Source organism: Henckelia pumila, chromosome 2, assembly GCF_033568475.1.
Source record: "Henckelia pumila isolate YLH828 chromosome 2, ASM3356847v2, whole genome shotgun sequence".
In the NCBI taxonomy this organism is placed as follows: domain Eukaryota; kingdom Viridiplantae; phylum Streptophyta; class Magnoliopsida; order Lamiales; family Gesneriaceae; genus Henckelia; species Henckelia pumila.
In genome coordinates this window covers 17,597,684-17,619,220 of record NC_133121.1, presented here as the reverse complement: position 1 = coordinate 17,619,220, position 21,537 = coordinate 17,597,684, and the positions used below count along the sequence as shown (strand labels likewise).

The window sequence follows — 21,537 nt, the reverse complement described above, 5'->3', positions numbered from 1 at the left end:
AAAATGGTAATTTATCATTTTTATATAAAATTTAATCAATCAAATCAAAAAACTATAATCTATCAATCAAATCAAATATTATATTAACTATCATTTTTTATTACATTACATTACTTATTCAGGTACTATTTATACTATCACCCGAACCAAACGGTACCTAATACTTTCCCACAAAGGACCAGGAAAAAAAGGGTTTTAATTTTTTATTTTGAGAGATCTGACAGGCGACAACACTTTGTTTCTTCGGTAAGTTTGTGGCTTTTGTGGCTTTGTGCGTGTCTATTTAGTGATCTAACTATCTATTATTCTTGTTTCAGAATTCACGAAATACATGAATAAATTTGACAAAACGATCCAAATTCCAAGGTCAATTACACGCTCTTGTTCAATTTTTTTATTTTCAAATTTTGATATATTGTTTAATTTTATTTTGATTTAATGCTTTTTGCTTATATTATTTTTTATTTAATGTTAGATATTTAGATGTTAATATTTGTTGTTAATTTCGTATAGATTCTAAAAATTCGAGGATTAGGGGTTTGAATTCCAAAAACTTATTTTGAAAATTGGGGGTTTTGTTGAATTTGAATTTAAATAGTTAAGTTAACTGGTCATAAATTATATTAGTACCTGAATTGTGTGTTTTGTTAGTTTATCATGAATTATTTTTGGATTATTTCATAACTATGAGATATGAAGGATAATTTTTTATAGCTCAATTTGTCTTGTTGTGTTTGTACTTTGTATAACAGCACTTGAAGAAATATGATGCCTAGAAAATACCCCTCTGAAAGTGCTAAAAAAAAAGAGATAGAAAATAAGATGACTCAATCAATGAAAGGTTCTATGGATAAGTTTGTTTTGAAAGAAACGAATATAATGGAAGAAAATTTGATTGACAATTTTGATAATCAGAACACAGAAGAAAACCGTTTTGAAGAACAAATAGAAGAAGTGTATGTTGCAAACACTGTGGATATTGATGAAGACAAAAATAATAATGAAAAAAATAAAAGCATATATCATTCTCTGAATATATTTGATCCAAGAGTTTGGGATAGTCTTGATACAAAAATGAGGGATTTACTCGTTGAAAAAGGTCCAGTTAGAGAGATTAATTTTGAATACCCTCATGATGAACTTGGTAGACATTTTTCCACAAAGCATTATAATAGAATTCTTCCAAACAATACAAGACATGAAAGAAAATGGCTAGTTTATTCAAAGGAGTTGGATAAAGTATTTTGTTTATGTTGTAAGCTTTTCAAAACTCTGCAATCACGAAGTCGATTAGCAAAAGAGGGATCTAGAGAGTGGAAGCATCTAAGTGAGAAGCTTAAAGAACATGAAAAATGTCGTGAACATCTTGCTAATTTGAGATCTATGGTGGAGTTACAGGTAAGATTGAGGAAGAATGAAACAATTGACAAAGAATTGCAGGAACAACTTAAAAATGAAACACACCGTTGGAGATGAGTTTTGACAAGAATTGTAGCAATGGTAAAATGTTTAGCTAAAAATATTTTGTCCTTAAGTGGAAAGAATGAAAATATGGAGGATGATTCAAAAGGTAATTTCTTGGGCTTGATTGAGATGATTGTCGAGTTTTGATCCTATAATGCAAGAACATATTCGGCTAATTAAAGGAAAAGAAATTCATCATCACTACCTCAATCAAAAAATTCAAAATGAGCTGATAAAAAATATGTCGGTGAAATTGAAAAATGTTGTCATTGAAGAGATAAAGAAAGCCAAGTATTATTCAGTGATACTTGATTGTACTCCTGATGCAAGTCACAAGGAACAAATGATTTTAATATTACGGTGTGTTGATGTGTCATGTATTCCGGTAAAAATTGAGGAGTATTTTATAGAATTTCTGAATGTTGAAAACACGAGTGGATTGAGCCTTTTCAATGAATTATGTGCTGCATTGGACTCTCTTGGACTTGATATTGATAATATTAGAGGACAAGGTTATGATAATGGCTCCAACATGAGAGAAAAACATCAATGTGTTCAAAAAAGATTGCTTGATATAAATTTGAGAGCGTTTTACATGCCATGTGGTAGTCATTGTCTTAATTTGGTGATTTGTGATATGGCAACTCTTGTGTTAAGGCAAAATCTTTTTTTGGAGCATGTCAATGCATGTATACAGTGTTCTCCAATTCTACAAAACGTTGGAGTATTCTACTTGAGTATTTGAATAATTTGACACTGAAGTCATTGTGCACCACAAGGTGGAAAAGTCATATTGAAAGTGTCAAGGCCATTAAGTCACAAGTTGGGCAAATCAGAGAAGCTTTACTTAAGGTAGTAGATGTAACCGATGATGCAAGATTGTCGAGGGATGCTAGATTGTTGGCAACACATGAACTTACCAGCTTTGAATTTTTATTAAGCTTGGTAATTTGGTATGATATTCTCTACAATATAAACTCGATTAGTAAATCCTTGCAATCTGAAACGATGCATATAGATGTTGCAGTGAAACAATTGAAAGAACTTTTTTCTTTTTTTGAGAATTACAGGAAAGAAGTATTTTCATCTGCTATAAATTGTGCTAAAGAAATTTCTTGTAATATAGGAGTTGATTTTGTATTTCATGAGCGCAGACAAACTTCTAGGAAGAGACAATTTGATGAGATTGTTAATACTGAAAGAGAATCACAAACAACTGAAGAGCGCTTTAGGACATATTATTTTCTTGTTGTGGTAGATGTTGCTCTTTCGGAGTTGAGGAGTAGGTTTAAGCAATTGAATTTTTTCGAAAAGATGTTTGGATTTTTGTTGGATGGAGAACAACTAATGACATTGGATGAAGATTATTTGAGAAAATATTGTGTGAATCTTGAATCTGCTTTGAAAAAGGATGATCTATCTGATATCGATGCTCATGATCTGTTTTTAGAACTACAAATGTTGCAAGAGATGCTACCTTTGGAAGCATATGCCACAAATAAATCTTGGACATCAATTAAAATTTTAGAATTTGCATTGAAAATGGATATTTTTCCTATGATCGTGGTTGCATATCAAATTTTATTGACTATTCTTGTGACTGTATCATCAGCTGAGAGAAGTTTTTCAAAGTTAAAATTATTGAAATCTTATTTGAGAACCACAATGAGTCAAGAGAGACTGAATGGTTTGGCGATCCTCTGCATCGAAAAAGACATATTGGAAGATATATCATATGACGACATAATTGATGATTTTGCTTCAAAAAATGCAAGAAGAGCTCATTTTAAATAATATTTATTGTTGATTAAATTATTTTGAGCAATTATGTAAACCTTCTTTCATTGTGTACTTTCTTAATTTATGCATTTTTGGTTTATTTTGATTATGTTATTCGGATTTTTTTTCATATACATATAAAGTTAAGCGCTCTTTACTTAGAAAAATTATGGGAAGGCGACCCATTTCTCTGGGTCCGTATGAGTAAATATATAAGCACTAGAAAGAGCCATGTTGGTACAGTGAGATGTTAATTAAATCTAGACGTTAAAGTTAAGATTTATTTATATGATCATTTGCGAAAGTTATGTGCAACACTTTTGAGAAAATAAATTACATATTTTAGTTAGAGCCGTCAAAACGGATCAGACCCGTCGAGTTCGTCCTCCCCGCCATGAAAAATTGGCGGGTTTGGTTGGGGTTTTATTGGCCCATTTGAAGGCGGGCCTAAACGGGCCGCGGGTTGAGGCAGGCCTGGCCAGGACGACCCGCCAGTTTTAAAAAAAATAAAATTTTTAGTTTTTTTAATTATGGACATAAAAATATTTATTTTTAAATAATATAATTTAAAAATTTTAAAACTAGTATTTGTAATACTTTTAATATCTTACTTTATTATTATTATTTTATTGTTAAATATCTATTTATATTATTCATATTATTTGAAAATGCGATTTTTTTATCCAAAATATAATAGTTAACATCAAAATTTTATATGATTTGTTTGATTGTGACATTTATTATTTGTTATTGTTTAACATGTTGATATATTTTTTTCATTCTCAAATAATAATTTTATTTTTTGAATTTTATATATATATATATATATATATTTTTTTATTTTTTAAAATTTTGGCGGTTGGCCCGCCTAGCCCGCAACCCACGGCGGGGCGGGGCGGGGCGATACGGGGCGGGTTAGGGTTTTTATGGCCCGTTTGGAGGTGGGCCAGCCCGTCTGACAGCTCTAGTTTTATCTGTGATAATTTTTTTTACATGTTTTTAGCCGTTTATGCTCAACCATCAATTAAAAAAAAACCAAATTCATGCATTATTCATACAATAAGCTGAACTGGATGAAACCAAGACTGGACTAGTCAAGACAAGTTGAGCAGAGCGAAAATGAATCAATCAACCATAATCCAACTGAAGTTATCAACTGAAATGAACTGAGCAAATCAACAAGACAAGACTGAACTTAACCAGCCAAGGGAAACCAACCAGTTGAGAATGAATAGGATCATACTAGTCGAGGCAAGATCAGTTGTGCCCGTACAAATGGCTATTGTGCAGATGCAAAATTTTGGTACAAATTTAAGTGAGCTAAAATACAAAGCAATGACTCCTATCTTTGGACGCACATCAATTTGAATTTATGACCGTTGCAGTTGGGAGCTATAAATAGCAGACCAAGATCAGTTGAGAAATGGTTAGCAAGTCAGTTAGCAAGTGAGTGACTCTGAAATTCAAGCAAGCTATTCTCTCACTTCAAATAAAGCTATCAAGAGCTACTGAAGAAAACTGTGACGTCCCGTATTTTTTTAACATTTTCAAGAGTAAAGATGCGGAAAAGGGGGGGGGGGATTTTCAAATACAATAGTGCAGGGCATGCTTCTCGTTACAAGTGCAATGAATAATGCTCGAAATCAAAATATATAAATGACACTTAAAATTTATAAAATATTTGAAACAAATGATGCAACCTCATAGACAATTAATGAACGGTCCTCATACGGACATGCCAAAAACTAATACTAAAATAGCAAACATGAACAGACAACTTAAAATCTTATAAAGGTATACGAAAAGCGAGTGCCAATAAAATAAAGTGCGAAAAACTAATTTATAAAACATTCGTGAAAACCAAACGTAAACTATCAAATGAAATAATCAACTAAAAAGATCACAACTTGAAATCATTGAAACTCATTGACACGAAACCGTCAACAAAAATACTTAAATCTAACTTTTCTTTAAAATTGACTTTCAAAGGTCGTGCATAAAAATAATGTAACAACAAAACATGGGTAATTATAATCAAAACTTCTCACTTAAAAACGTCAAAGCTTCAAAACTGTCGTGTCATGCAATGCCTTCGCCTCTTGGACTCTTCAGCCTTTCCACGGGACTTTTAAACATCTCAAATCTAATTGCACAATCAACTATAGTGAGTCTAAAGACTTAACAAAAAACATACATTACATAGCTACTATATATTAAAAAATTATCATGCTTTGAGCGTACAACATTTGAACATAAGCATCATGCAATAAATAACATAAAAGTAAACTTAACTGAACATAGCATAAAACTTTCATATAGTTGTGATGCAATATGTGCATTTGTGACAACCATCGTATGAGCATGTGTTTTGGAACTGTCATCCCCGGAGTTCATCCTAGAGAGCAGGGACGGATCCAGAAATTAGAATTAGGAAAGACTTGAACTTAATTTAATAAATTATATATTATTATAAGAAACCATAATGTATTTTATTTATAATATATTTTGAAACTAATTTGAAAATTTCATGAGTTAGAGTAATATAACAATAAATAAGACCCTAAATTTTTATTTTTTTCAACCACTACAATTTATTTTAATGCAACAACAAATAATATAATTATTCAAATAATAAATTTTTCTCTCAAATCACAAAAAATCACTTTTTAATACATTCATATCATACAACTATTATAATTTTAAAAATTAATTTGAAACAAAAAAAGATATTTCATTTGTATTTGTATTTAAGACTTGAGAAGTCGAAGTAAGCTGAATTTTATAAAAAAAATTTAAAACAATGAACATATACAAAATTTAAAATTTACTATACTATTAATTATTTTTGAATTATATATATAACAAAAAAAAGGGATGTGCTATAACATAGATTCGTCCATGCGAGAGAGCCAATTCCACTATCTATTGAGCCGTGTTTGGAAAGGTCATCCCCGGAGATATTGCAATACTACTTCAAAACGATGTTGTGAACTCCGCTTAAAAAAACAGCGAACGCTGCCAAAGCAGCGTCCGCTCATGCTGGCAGCGGACGCTGCCAACAGCACATGGGACTTGCAATGGTTTTTTATTTATTTTTAATTTAAAAAAATAAAGCAAATTCAAAAATAATGTAAGCTACAGCGGATTGCAAAACTACTGCAATCCGCTATGGTTGAGAGCGGACGCTGCAAAATATTGCAGCGTCCGCTCATGCTGGTGATCAGAAAAATTAGTTAACCTAAATAAACATATTTAGATAAATTTATTTTATATCTTATTTTTAATATAAATTTTATTGTTATATTAAAAAATTGATTAGCGGAGTTATTGATTTATTTTAATTTGTTTGGATCTCTGCAAGTCTTTTTAGATCTATGGATAAATAAATAGTATGAAATCATTTGAACAAAACTTTTAAATCATGTATAAATAAAATGAAATCATTTAATTTAAAATAATCTTTAAATTATCATTAAATGAAATAAATTCATTTAATTAAATATAAACTTTAAATCATAAATTATTACAATAAAATCATTTAAATTTTATTTAAACCCCTTTTAATATTCATCAGTGGATTTATGAATTTTTCGAGTGTTACAAAAACTGATCAAGCACACGCTTCAAGTTATAGTAGACCAAGTATATGATCAATTGTGCTAAGTCTATATCGAGTTGTAATACTCTGTAATATATCAATTAGGTGTTGTATACACACACATTCTATTGTAAGTGAATTCATTCGAGGACTAATTAATTCAGTTGAGTTGCTAGGAGTTTCAGTTGTAGGCAGTGGGGTAAGTCTTAGGCTGAATCGGGGTGTTGCAAATTACTTGTAACATTCAAAGTCTTTTAGTGAATCCTCGTAGCTATGAAAAAAAGGGTGACGTAGGAGCAGTTGATTCTCCGAACATCCAGAAACTTCTCAATGCATTCTTAATTTCGGTTTGCATTTCAGATAGCCATTTCCCATTTGATATTAGTTCTACTATGTTAGTTGACCTCTTTTCATACATAGTTATTTGTTGGTCAAATAACATCGACACATGAAAAAGACATAGTCTGGTTTCTAATCACTACAGAACTCACAACTGAAGAAGCAACAGTCAACTGATCAATCAATGGACCCCCACAGAGCAAATCCAGATCACCAATTCTATCAAGTTGCTCACCCAACTGAACTCGATTTAGCAAATAAAATTCAGTTCACACCCCAGTTGAGTATTGAAGACTCAATCAGTTGAGGAGACCAGTTCACCCCAGCCCAACCGATCCTAACAATATGTCTCTGACCCGACCTAATCATGAAAAATATTACCTTTTATGTCGGAAGTTGATTTTTATTATATGTATGGAACATGTTAACTCCTCTTATTGATATAAATTCGTGAAACATTCTCACAGTCATACTAAAATTAAATTAGCAGAAGGGAAAATTACTTTTTTGGTCCTGTATATTTAACACTTTGCGATTTCAGTCCTCTAAGTTTTTAGATTTCAGTTTTAGTATGTTATCTTTGTTTAATTGGCAATTTTAGTCCTTTTTTCGATGTGGCGCTGATGTGACATCAATGCAGTGTTGATGTGGAGCTGACGTGTATAGTTTCACGTAAGCATTTTTGAAAAAAAAAAAGAAATAAAATTGCCAAAAATCAAAACATACAGGACTAAAACTGAAATATGAAAACATAGAGGACTGAAATCGCAAAGTGACAAATATATAGGACCAAAATTACAGTTTTTCCTTAACTGAATAATGAATTTAACCAATGTTCAGGCCATAATTTTATTAAATGAAACACATATAATATCAAACGATATCAAATAAAATTCTCTTAATTAATGAAATTATCATACTATTGTATAAACCGCAAGCAAACCCATAAAAAAATTGTTAACTTAAATAATTGAGACTTGAAAGCATATAAGAGATTTCAGGATTGGAAGTGATATATTTATATGTAAAAAGATATTTTAAGGTAGCTGTGAAAAATGTTAAGCGATATTATACTTTGAAATAATTGCATACACTGCTCCTGTGAAATCATGAGATTGCTGAAACCCCCTATTGCTATTAACCCCTTGTATTTCACAAGATTGCGGAAACCCCCTATTGCTATTAACCCCTCCCTTGTGTTTTGAAATTTTGAGCACAAATACCCATGAAAACATGTACGGATAAGGGGTTGTGTGCTCAAAATTTAAAAATATGGGGAGTTATGTGCTCAAGATTAAATAACACATGGAGCTAATAGATCATTGTTTTTTTATAAGGGATTTTTAGGAATCTCGATATTTCACAGGAGTAGTGTATTCAATTATCCCATTATACTTATTTTCCACATCTCAACCATTTTCTTTGTTTATTAATTGTGAAGGGGTTAGTCTATGCTACACCGGGAGTGTTTTTTCCCTATTTCATTACAATTAGATCACGTGAGATCCATATATTTTTATGGAAATTGACATATGTCTTGATGATCCAATGGTTGATATTTGACCACATCATGGGGGGAGAAGTACTCCAGGTGTAGTATAGAATAATCAATAATCCATTGTGAAGTTATAATTTGGTTAACTGTTAAAAGTTTTCAAATTTAACATCTTACATCCTAATTATTATTTTTAATCGTTCGTTTGTTAATTAAATGCATGAATTAATTGTTAATGAGAGATATTGGGTATCTTCGTTTTGAAGTATGAATGGATTAAAAATACTTGAAAAATATAGAGTGATGAATATCTCTCAAAATATTTCAAAATTTTTGATATATATTTGATATAAAAATTAGGCGAAAATACATGATAATTTAGGAGCAGTTAATAGATTTTCTTAAATAAAAAAAACTCTTGTAATCATGGTAGATATTTTTATGTAAAAAGACAAAAAAAAAAAAATCAAGATAATTTTCACCGAAAAATTTCAAAAAAGTAACTGTAATTCTTTTTTGAAAAAATTAATGTGATACCTCATAATAATAAATTACATATATTCATATTTCAAAAGACAGTAAAAATACCTTTTAGATTTAAGTTAAAAAATCTTAGATATGTAATATTTATATGTACTAGCCACCATGGCACACGCTCTGCGTGTGTAACTATATATATATATATATATATATATATATATATATATATATATATGAGAAGTTTTAAGATGTCCAATAATTCCTGCCCACCTCGTCCCCGACCACTAAAACTTGGTACCGGGTTTTAGTTATTTTTTTATTTTTCGCATCACTAAAATACGGTACCGGGTTTTAGTGGTCGGGGACGAGTTGATCATCATTGGTTGGACAACTAAAAATTTTTATATATATATATATATATATATATATATATATATATATATACCATGTGTTGCATACATATGTTTAAATCTTATTTTTAAATATTTGATTATATATATATATAAAATAAATGAGATAAAAGTTTAAAAATTATGAAGCACATGTAAATAATTAAATTTTGAAAAGTGCAATGCAATTTACCATTACTCCAAAACGTGTAGTGGAGGGAAAAAATGAGTCAAGGTGGCGTAAATAGATTTTCAATAGGAAAGACATGTGTAATTCTTAATTTTAGGTAGGGGTAATTTAGTTCTAACACATAAAAACCAAAACAGTTATTCTAAGACATGGAGTTATTATAATATACTAGTGATTGGGCACACGCATTGCGTGTGTGAAATGATTAAATTTACATATATAGCAAGTGAATAAAATAGAATGCAAACTTAATATGAACATTGAATGCAAATTGATTTTTTTAGAAAAAAAAAAAAGCCTAACTTAAAAGGTAAATGAAAAAGGGTAAAATTGGAACAAAAGAACAAAAAATGGTGTCTTCAAATGAGCAGTTACTATTCATGTCTCAACTATTATTAAATAGTATAAATATATATATAATAGAACAATAATGGGAACAATATCAAATATTAGAAAATAAGTTAAGTTAGTGTCACTATATATTTTTTATGTTGTTTCATTAAAAGTTCAAAAAATAATCACACAATTTTTTTTTAAAATACAACAAAAACCACTTTAAATTAATATTCAATAAATAATAATCTCTTTAAAATAATATTTTTTTTCCAATCCCAACTTGGCCAGTTCAGTAAATTGATAATTTCGATAAATTAATAGATAATAAATTTTCGAAGACTTTTATATAAATATATGGTCTCATCAATATCATAAATTAATAATATATTCTAAAATTAAAAAATACAACTAGGACAAGTTAGTAAAATGTGATTATATTGTTATTTGTTTTTTTTCTTGAAATTTAAATCTAATTGAAATATGATTCTAATCGAATTTTACCTATAACATCTCTCATTACATCCAAAAACTCTAGTTGAACCGCGACAACAAATTATGAAGAGTCGTTTTTTCTATGAATACTTCATTTCACTTAACTGGTTCTAAAGATACTGTATCATTTTCAATTTCATCATCAATGATTTCAGTTGTTCTAGCTGTAATTTCTTCTAAATTTTCACTTGTGAACAAATTCATTTTCACATAGATAATATTATAATATTTTTTAGTGAATAATACGGAAACTTCTAGTGTTACATCAATGTAATTACTATATATTAAATGGATCTCTAGCTCAAATTCTTTATTTCTTAAAATTAAGAAATAGAAAATTGATACAAAGTGATTTGAATAAAGATTGGTGAATACAATCTCTAGATAATCCCTTGATTTTTCTCTTCAATGACAATTTCTTGTGAAATGTGAATTTCTTGGGTGTTTGATCTTCTTGGAAGATGATTTGATATCTTGATAACGTTAATTCGATGGGTTAAAACCTTGTTATCGAATTAACCTTCAAAATTTGAAAAGAACGTGATGAAAGTCTTGAATCACGCCTTGAATTTTGTTGATCTTGAATTTGGTGAAGAACGAAATCTTCTTGGATTTAAATGAATTTAAATGTGTTTGAAGAATAACGCAATTAATTCCTTGAATCACGCCTTGATCTTCTTGAATTTGATGAAGAACGCCTTGAATTTCGCCTTGATCTTCGTTGATTTATTTGAGCTTCTTGAAGATACTTGAGAGAGAAATCTTGAATTCTTCTACTCTTTTTCTTCAGTCTTCTCTGTGTTGTGTCTTTTTTTTTCTTGGTCATCTGCCCCTATTTATAGCTAAAGGATGTAGATTCCTTCCATTTCCATTTGATGAGGTGTCGCAATTTGATTGGCTCCTCATTATTCATTTGGTGATTATCTTCCATTAATCACAATATTTGATTTTAAATACTAAAAATATTAGTATTCTCTTCCATTTGATTAAAGATTTGATTTGAAATACTAAAATTTTATTATTTTGTTCCATTTATTGCAAGATACAATCGTGATTTAAAAATCTTGATTTGATCACACAATATAATAAAATATCAATTTAATTAACTATTTATTTTTTTAGGAATTTAATTTCCAATAAATAAATAGTCAATTATTTTTTATTGATATTTAATATATATACTTCTTTTGGTATTTTCCATAAATTTAGGCTAGACAAATTTAATTGTCTACAAATGCCCCCTCGAGACTTATTCACAATTTTTTTAGTGAATAAGTAACAATAATTTAATTCCAAAAATTGACCTTTTTATTTTATTATATATATATATATATATATATATACGTGTATATATATACATAATATATATGAAAGCAAGGAAAGCATATATATGGATCCATGTGGGTGAATCTTGCATTATATCACATTTCCTTTTTATTAAAATTGTTTTCCTAAAGATGGAAACTTTTTATCCTTCTCCACATATTTTCTTTGAATGAAAATTTTATCCTTCCATTCATGCACACATCTTCAACTATAAAAAGGTTGAGATAGGTCTTTTCTCGGTCAAAGCACAAGTATGAATCTCTCCTTTTCTTTTTCCGTTTGCTTCTTTTCTTTTCGTCTTCACTAACTTTTTTTTTCTTCTGTGTTTGCTGAGTTTGGGAGCTTCCAATATTTTAGATTGACTCAGTACATGGCTAGCTACAAACACCACACGTCATCCTCTTGCTTTTTGTTTGTCTTTTTGTCTTTTTTTTTTAATACTAACTGTTCTTATTACGTATCATACATGACTTTGTTTTGTTTGTTTTGTTTTTAGTTTTTAATTTTTTTTAATTTATTTATTTATTGTGATATATAAACACAACACAATAATTTACATATACAATTGCTATTGTATTACTTTCGTACATATATTTTGATTTGATTTTTTTTTTACTTTGTTTATTATTATTATCCACATGCATTCAGTTTTTTTTAATACTTATTTATTTATTAACTTTGAATATGACTGCAAAAATTTGGGCTATTAAAACATTAATTGAAACTCTAAGTTACTTCTGTATATATACGTAAATTCCACTTTCCGTCTTTTATTAATATTATTTATACATGCATATTTTATGTCTTGACATACACGTATAATTTTTTTACATGTTTATTATTATTATTATTATTATTTTACGATTACATATACATAATCGTAATTCGTACATACATATGTATTATTATTATTTTTAGTTTTATTATTATTATTATTACCTCACGGGTATTCGATTGTATTCAACTTTTTTTTAAAAAAAATTATTACATATTATTACATGCATGTTTTTTTACTCCTTTTGTTCTGTTTTTTTTTTTTTTTTTTTGTTATGAATTTTACTATATACATATATCGTATTAATTTTTTTTCACAACACGTTTTTTTATAGTATTATTATTTCGTATTTAATTGTACGTATTTAAATTTTGTTTTCTTCTTATGTAATTATATACATATATTCCATTATTATTGTTAGTTATGTAATATTTTTTTTACATCATTATTTACATATTAACAATATTTTTTATTAATTTTGTTTTTTTAGGTAGCACAATGGTCTTCTTCAAAGACATATCTTCTTCTTCCGACACGCAACGTTTGTGATTCTTGATGAAGAAGGTCAACCCGAATAAAAAGGCACTATTTTGATTGTTGACGAGCCAGTAGCCGGTCATTATGCAAAATCATGACCGCGACTGACAAACTTAATTTATGCTCCCGAGTGGTCCATCGAGACTCATTTCACCAAGAATTCTAAAGTTTGGGCTTTGCGGGCAACTCATCATCAGCAATTGCAAGAGCATGTTCCATTGCCATAATTGGGAAGACGTATTATTGAAGGTAAGGCAAGGTGGGATGACACATTCCAATTTCTTGGCGAATTTCATTACATCAAAGGATATTGGGAATGGACTGAAGATATTCTTAGCCGATGTGATCATAGGCTTCGAGCGGCGCAAATATATGGCCCAATTTATGCTTCATTATTCACATATGATCGAGATCCCAACATTATGAAGGCATTTTGCGAGGCATGGTGTCCACTCAACAATACATTATTGACTTCACATGGTGAATTATCTATCTCTTTGTGGGATTTGCACTCTTTGTTGGGCCTGTCCATTACCGAAAATTTATATGATGAAGTTGTTCCTAGTGCCAAGGAGCTCACCGGTGTTGATGAAGCAGGAGCAGATTCTTTCCTCGATCTTGCAATCACTTATTTCACGCCTTTCATATCTTCGAGGAAACTCAAAAGATAATCCGTGCTCTCAAGTTACTATTGATCAGTGGGTTAGATTTTGGTTCAAAAAGGCTTTTCGGTATCATTCCCCCCCCCCCCCACTCCACGTAGAGATAAAAAGACAGTGCCTCCCGAATCCACATATAATTCACTTGGAGATCTCAAGACACACGAAGAATGGTCCCCTGCAGAGAAGATTTTATTTTCGAAGCTTGGCATCAGAGACAACTCTAGAGACGAGACATAATTGGCGGCATATTTATCTTGTTGGTTATGTGTATTTGTCCTTCCTCAAAGCGGTGCCAAAATGATTCGTCCAAATACCTTCAAGATGGCAAGCATCATGGCTAGTGGGCGGAAGGTGGGTCTTGATGTTCCAACATTGACGAGCATTTATCGAGGCCTCAACAAAATTGCTGCTTCTTCAAATCCATCTCGTGCATGTGCGACTTTTTCTACACACTTCATATATGGTTGGCTTGCGCATTAATTTAAAACTCACACTCAAGTTTGGCAAGGAATACGTGGCCCAAAAATGGCGAGTTTTTCCGGCGAAGGGAGCGCAAAACATTATGATTCAATTGAAGCTCGCAAAAGAATTCACAAAGGAGATTTTGCTTCTTGGACTTGCACCATGATCACAAGGAGTAAAGACTTTTTATATCTTGATAATGGAAACACGGAGGAACTTGAGCAGAATTATTTTATTGTCATCCGTTCTGGCTATCTGTCTTTGCGTCAAGGAAGTCGCTTCTTGGTTGAACCTTATAGTCCTCACCGCTTTAGTCGTTAGTTTGGATTTTATCAAATACCACCAGGGGTTCTTATTTGAGACATCCGCAAAGCTTCTTTGAATGAAGGGCTTCTTTTTTGGCGGTTGAGTACTCTTTCCAACTCAATGTTTAGAGTGCAATTTCCATCCATGCCCCCAAATGCGAAGAGATTCTGCTCCGATGAGTATAAGAAGTGGTGGGCAATAGTTCATGGAAATTATTTGGAAGAAAACATCACAATTTTGACTATCTCGAAGCCTTGTGAAAATTTGCGAGAAGGTAAAATTTGTAAGGATGAAAATGGGTTTCTTGGTGAAGACTCTCGTCCCAAAGATCATAGTGCTCGTGCAATCGAATTTTTAGAGATAAACAAGATAAAGGACTTCCAAGATAGTGAGAGTAGCACTGCAGACCATCATTGGAAAAGGGCCAAAAAGACCTCTAATCCTTCAGAGCCAAGAGTTATTGACATTGATAGTGTAATCGGAGACCCGAGACTCGTGGGAAGCTTGTGGAAGAGTTAATTTTTTTTTAAAAAAAAACTTCATTTCTCTTATTTTTTTAATTTTTTATTTTCCATCGAACTTTTTTGTCATTCCTTTTTTTTTAGGTGGAGAAAGAGTTATTGAATGTTGGTGATACTCATGGTTCACAAGACAACCAAAAATCGATAATGGGACCGAACACATCACTTGCAATTCTTTCAGCCGGTGAACCAATACCAAAAGAGGGTTCTATTTTGGCAATTTCCTATGCAATTCCCAAGACTGCTTCCCTTCTTGCATTTGATGGAGGAAAATTTTTATTTGATCATCAAAAGGAATTTCTTCAAAGGTTTTGGGTCGACCTTCGTGAAAAGATAATGAATACTTCAATTGACTGTATCTCTTCTCTTAAAGGCGACGTGTTTTTGGTGCTTGATACCATGAAGAGTTTCCATGATTTTGATTTCTCTGGTTTGGAAAAGTTATTGGGATCATTTTTTGACAAAGCTGCTGCATTTGATGAAGCCCAATCAAAATCTTCCAAACAGACTGCCCAGGAGATTATTGCACAACAACTGAGTGAAGCCAAAGATCGTCTTGATGCTGCCAAAACTAGAGAGAGCAAAGAGGCGAGTCAAGTTCAATCTACTCACGAGGATTTGAAGCGCATTACCAAAGAACTTGATGATTTGAAGAAGAGAAAGAAGAGCTTATCTACTTCCTTAAAGAGGCAACAACGACTGTTGTCTAGTGCTCAAGCAGAGGTTCATAAGATTGAGGAAGAAGTCACTGTCATTGGAGATGTTTCCCCTTTGGTTGATGGGGCCGTCGAGAATTTGAAGATGTCGATGATCCATCTTGAAGTTTCCAAAGAAGACTTGAAGAAATTTAGTCCTTTTGTTTAGCATTTGTTTATGACTTTCATTTCCTTTTATATTTTGTAATGAACATCACTTTGAGAGGTTTATAAATGTGATTCTTTGATTCATATATGTTTTTTTTGTGCTTACACTCCACTCGAAATATAAAATAAATTATAATTTCATGGGAAACGAAAACAAAAAGTTCATGACTGTACTTAGAAAATATCTAAGTTGCCTACGTACCCAATATAAGGATTAAGTCATAACGTAGTTCAAAATTTGATTGTTTGGGGGGGTGTCATGTACAGTTTATACTCATGCGGGCCAGGAGTATCTATTTCTTAACCACCCTAGACTAGGTGGGGATTTAATATTTTAACCACATAAAATACCATAAGTGGGAGAAATACAGTTTAACCACATGAATTCACTATTGGTGGGGACATAACAGTTTAACCACGTGTAATACCTTTGGTGGTGTATATAACAGTTTAACCACATGTAATACCTTTGATGGATACCGTTCATAGTTTATACTCTTGTGGGTCAGGAGTTCTTCTTTTTTTTCGATTTTTTTTATTTATGCATAGTAACGCTTCAAGAATTTCCCGTTTATGGGACCAATCATTAAACCATCTCCGACCACTAATCTATATGCGCCATTAGTATAAACCTCTTTGACAACATACGGGCCGTCCCATTTTGATGTAAACTTGTTCCCGGTTCGATGAGTTGTGATGATGGGCCTTCTTACTGCGAGTACTAAATCACCGACTTGAAATTAGCGCGATCACACTTTTTTGTTGAAAGCTCTAGAGAGACGAGCTTGGTAACACTCAAGTCTTTGTTGTGCTTCTAGTCTTTTCTCATCGAGAGCTTCTAACTCCTTGAGGCGCAAACATGCATTTTCTTCTTCTGTCAAGCCTTCTTGTATAGCTATCCTTAGTGATGGAATTTTTTTCTCGAGTGGCACGACGGCTTCCACACCATACACCAATGCATAAGGAGTTGCTTGATTAGGCATTCTGTAAGTGGTTCTATATGCCCATAGAGCCTCTCCCATCCTTTCATGTCAGTCTTTCTTTGATTTTGCAATTATCTTTTTCAGAAGATTACACAAGGTTTTGTTGAAAGCTTCGGCCAAACCATTAGCAGCAGCATAGTACATAGAAGACTTCCTTTGCTTGAAACCAAACTTTTCGCAGAGCTTATCAATCAAAGTGTTGCAAAAAGGTTTTCCATTATCAGTTATTGGGCTAATTGCATTCACACCCCCTGTGAAAAGTTTAAAAGGCATAAAACCCCCTAAGAAATATTAATAGGCTAATGCATCCCTCAGTTTTTTAAAATGTAGCACATTTCACCCCTATGTTATACAAACTCGGGCACTTTTATACCCTCTCATAGGGGTTTTTATGCTAATTTTTTTAAAACATAGGGTCTAACATGCTATTAATTTTACACAGGGGATTTTATGCCTTTTAGACTTTTCACAGGGGGTGTGAATGCAATTAGCCCTCAGTGATTATGTACCGAGGAATCCCATATCGATATATAATGTGGGTGCAAATAAAATCAGCAACATTTTCCTTCTTCACTTCTCTCAGAGGCACCGCTTCAGCCCATTTTGAAAAATAATCTGTCGCAGCCAATATATACAAATGTCCACTTGAAGATTTAGTTAGTGGTCCAACGACGTCTAAACCACACGCGTAAAATGGCCAAGAGGCTATAGGATGCAACACCTTGGGCGGTTGGTGAATGAAATTTGCATGGTACTGGCAAGCTTGACACCTTTGTGCATAATCCATGCAATCTTTCACCATTGTTGACCAATAATAACCCATTATTTTTATCCGAAAATGCAACTTTGGGCCAGATTGATGGGCTCAGCAAATTTCAGAATGAGCTTCTTCCATTGCTCGGGTGGTTTCTTCATCCCCTAAACACCATAAGAAGACTCTATCAAATAAGCGCCTATATAAGGTATCCTTGTAGTAGATGAAACATGTTGCACGTCTTCGAATGTCTACCCTTTGATGCGGATCATTTGACAACTTTTCATACTTCAAGTAATCAACAAATGCTTGACGTCAATCTTCTTTCTCAATTTCGAATACTTCGACAGTGTAATTATCATATTATTTTTCTTCATCACTCTCATCCTCAAAAAGTGACGGTACTACCCAATTTTTACATATTGGCACACGAGCTTCGTTGTTTGGCATGGAAATTGTAGAAGCAAGTTTGGCTAGTGCATCAGCTTGTTTATTGTATTTTCTTGGTACATGCTCAATCTCCACATCACTGAGCCACCCCATAAACTTCCTAGCATAATTATGATACGGGAGTAATTCAGGCTTTCTGACTTCATATGATCCGAGTAAATGATTAATCACCAAAGCCGAATCCCCATATACTTGAAGATGCAATTGCTTTATATCGACCGCCATTTCTAGTCCAAGGATTAGAGCTTGATATTCAGCAACATTAATGGAGCAATTTTGAGTCAAGGTGAATGAGTATGGCAACACTTCCCCATCAGATGTCACAAATATAACTCTAGCACCGGCTCCTTCCTTATTCGAAGCTCCATAAAAATACATTTTTCATGGAGGTTTAATTTCAATTACAAGAACATCTTCATCCGAAAATTCATTAGATAGCTCCCAATCGGCAGAGATTGGGTGGTCAGCTAAAAAGTCAGGTAATGCTTGCCCTTTGACAGCCTTATGAGGAACATATATAATTTCAAATTGCTTCAATTGGAGATAACTTCTTGCAAGTCTATCAGAAAGAAGTGGTCTGGACATCGCATAGTTTAGCGGGTTTGATTTTGAGACAAGCCGAACAGTGTGGGCTTGGAAGTAGTGTTTTAGCTTCTAAATGACAAATATGAGGGCTAGGCATAACTTCTCTATTGGTGAGTAGTTCAATTCATTTGGAGTCATCATTCTACTCAAATAGTATTGTGTAGTTTCCTTCCCATCCTCATTATCTTGAGCTAATAAAGCTCCAACAAAACGCTCTTGAGCAGTGATATAGAGGTTTAATGGGCGTCCAGGCACCGGGTCGGCCAACACGGGAGGCCTCATCAAATAAGCCTTAATGCTCTCAAAAGAATTCTTACAAGATTCATCTCACTTAAATGGAACTCCTTTTTTCATGAGGCTGCTAAATGGTTGACAACGCCCAGCCAAATTTGAGATGAACCTCCTGATATATGCCAATTTTCCTTGCAAACTTTTTAGCTTGTGGATATTTCTAGGTCCAGAAATTTTTAAGATTGCATCAATTTTAGCTTGCTCAATTTCAATCCCTCGATGTCGGACAATAAATCCAAGGAATTTTCCTGATGTGACACCGAATGCGCATTTCAAAGGATTCATCTTGAGTTGGTACTTTCTTAGGCGCTCAAAAATTCTTCTTAAATCTTCCAAATGGTTATTTCTCCATTTGGATTTAACAACCACATCATCAACATAGCATTCAACATTTTTGTGTAACATGTCATCAAAAATATTCTGCATTGCCCTTTGATAAGTGGAACCAACATTCTTTAATCCAAATGGCACCACTTTGTAGCAATATATACCCTTTGGAGTGCGAAATGCAGATAACTCTTCATCTTCTGGCGCCATGCGAATTTGATTATATCCAGAAGATCCATCCATGAAAGACAATGCTTCGTGACCCATAGTGGCATCAATCATGAGTTCAGTGATAAGTAATGAAAAGTCATTTTTTGGGCATGCATCATTCAGATCTCGAAAGGCAACACAAACCCAAATTTGTCCATTCTTTTTATTTACATTAACTATGCTGGATATCCATATAGGAAACTTGACTTCACGGATGAATCCAACCTCAATGATCTTGTTAATCTCAGTTTTGATTGGAGGGATTAACTCAGGGCGGAACCTTCGTTTAGCTTGCTTGATAGGCCGAGCTCCCTTTTTAACAGCTAAGTGATGGACATCCACTTTTGGATCTAGCCCAAGCATCTCTTTGTATGACCATGCAAATATATCTTCAAACTCATGCAGTAACTCGATATATGCTTCCTCTTCATTGATGGACAATAGGACGCTGAGGTAGATTGGTCTCGGGTTATCATCGTCGCCTAGATTAATCTCTTTCAGTTTATCAACAGTGGCTTTCACCCCTTCTTCAAGTTCAAGAGGGGCGATTTCAGCATCTTCCTCTGATGAAGTTTCTTCTTCATTTGAAGTGATGTGACAGGAAGCAACGCTTTCTGTATCATCCTCATCTTTTTGAGTTTGAGTGTAAATCACTGTTTGCATCTTATCCTTCAAGATCTTATCGCATGATATAATAAATGTGGTGCATCGCTTCATGTGGGATGGAATCAAACTTCGCAATCTTTTTGGGGTTTGCTGATTATGCGCCTCACGCAAATGCTTGGAAAAGTTCAATCTTTATCGATTCCTTTGCCTTTTACGCCGGCCCAGCCTATCAAAGACAGACACTCGTTGATCTTTTTTGTTTTGTTCATCAACAATGGTGTTTGACGAGTACTCATCTTCAGCAATATAGTTGAGGCTAACTCTTTTGATGGCAATGCGGATGGGACTTTGTGGAATGAACCCAAGGCCTGGTCGAGTTTTTTGAACAGTAAGCGCATTTTCTTCAAGAGCCGCTTGTTTGTTAGAAATTTCTGAGGGGAGTTTACCCAAGGTGAGGTTTTTATTTGGGTTGTATCCGGCTTTAACGAGTAGTTTATAAGCTTTTTGATCAAAGCCCTTCGCATTCTGTAGTTCTGAGTATTCCCCATGTTCTACCTCGGCCCCTTGAGTTGGACGGACAAATCCGATGATAGATGGTCGTTTTTCATCAAGCTTTGTTAAATGAAGTACCATCTTTTCAAAGGATTTTCTTCTTGGACAAGCAATTTACCTTTTGATTGGTCTTTATGAACTTCCAAGGTTTCTTTAATCTTACTTTCTTCATCATCTTGTCTTTCGGGTTCCCGATGAGGTGAACACTCTTCGATTCTTGATGTCTTCTCATTCTCAAAGTAATACTTGACATCGGTAAAGTGTGACTCGGCCTCGGTAAATGGTTTCTCATCTCCAAATACTTTTCTTACCACCCCGTCTCGACAGTATTTAAAACATTGATGCCATGTAGAAGGAACTACCTCATTTTCATGAAGCCATGGTCGACCAAGCAACATTTTGTATGATGTCCTGGAGTCTATGACTTGAAAGAATGCACTTGAGGTCATGTCACCCATTATTAGTTCTAATCTTATGACCCCAAGAGCCCTTTGTCCTCCTTGATTGAATCCTTGGATCATCAGGCGACTATTTGCAAGTTCTTCTGTGGCAATATTCAACTCCTTCATCGTGCGCAAAGGCATAATATTAACTGCAGAGCCTCCATCAATTAATATCCTATTCACCTTTCGCTCGCGACTATAGCCCGTGACAAATAAAGGCCGATTATGAAATTCAAAACCAAACGGTAGATCTTCGTCAGTGAAGGCTAAGGTCACCGTAAAATCTTTCTTATTTTCAGACTGATCGATCTGGTTGAAGAGA

The 21,537-nt window shown here is 32.9% G+C and overlaps 2 protein-coding genes across 2 annotated transcripts; both read left to right on the top strand.

Moving 5' to 3' along the window:
• The first annotated feature begins 822 nt into the window (after nucleotides 1-822).
• LOC140877298 (uncharacterized) lies at nucleotides 823-1,476 on the top strand. The gene has a single exon (XM_073280834.1). It carries the CDS (start codon nucleotides 823-825, stop codon nucleotides 1,474-1,476), a length of 654 nt encoding a protein of 217 aa, XP_073136935.1.
• A 229-nt stretch (nucleotides 1,477-1,705) lies between these two features.
• LOC140877297 (uncharacterized) lies at nucleotides 1,706-14,342 on the top strand. Its single transcript, XM_073280833.1, has 4 exons — nucleotides 1,706-2,069; nucleotides 2,162-2,417; nucleotides 2,535-2,906; nucleotides 14,150-14,342. Exons 1-4 carry the CDS (start codon nucleotides 1,706-1,708, stop codon nucleotides 14,340-14,342), a joined length of 1,185 nt encoding a protein of 394 aa, XP_073136934.1.
• Nucleotides 14,343-21,537: the final 7,195 nt, after the last annotated feature.

What these genes read in the sequence shown, in the direction of transcription:
- LOC140877298 (XM_073280834.1), top strand. Translation starts at nt 823, where the DNA reads ATGACTCAATCAATGAAAGGTTCTATGGATAAGTTTGTTTTGAAAGAA.
- LOC140877297 (XM_073280833.1), top strand. Translation starts at nt 1,706, where the DNA reads ATGTCGGTGAAATTGAAAAATGTTGTCATTGAAGAGATAAAGAAAGCC. An exon ending in AGCGTTTTACATGCCATGTG is followed by an intron (nt 2,070 to 2,161) that starts GTAGTCATTGTC and finishes GCATGTATACAG; the next exon opens with TGTTCTCCAATTCTACAAAA. An exon ending in TTATTAAGCTTGGTAATTTG is followed by an intron (nt 2,418 to 2,534) that starts GTATGATATTCT and finishes TGAGAATTACAG; the next exon opens with GAAAGAAGTATTTTCATCTG.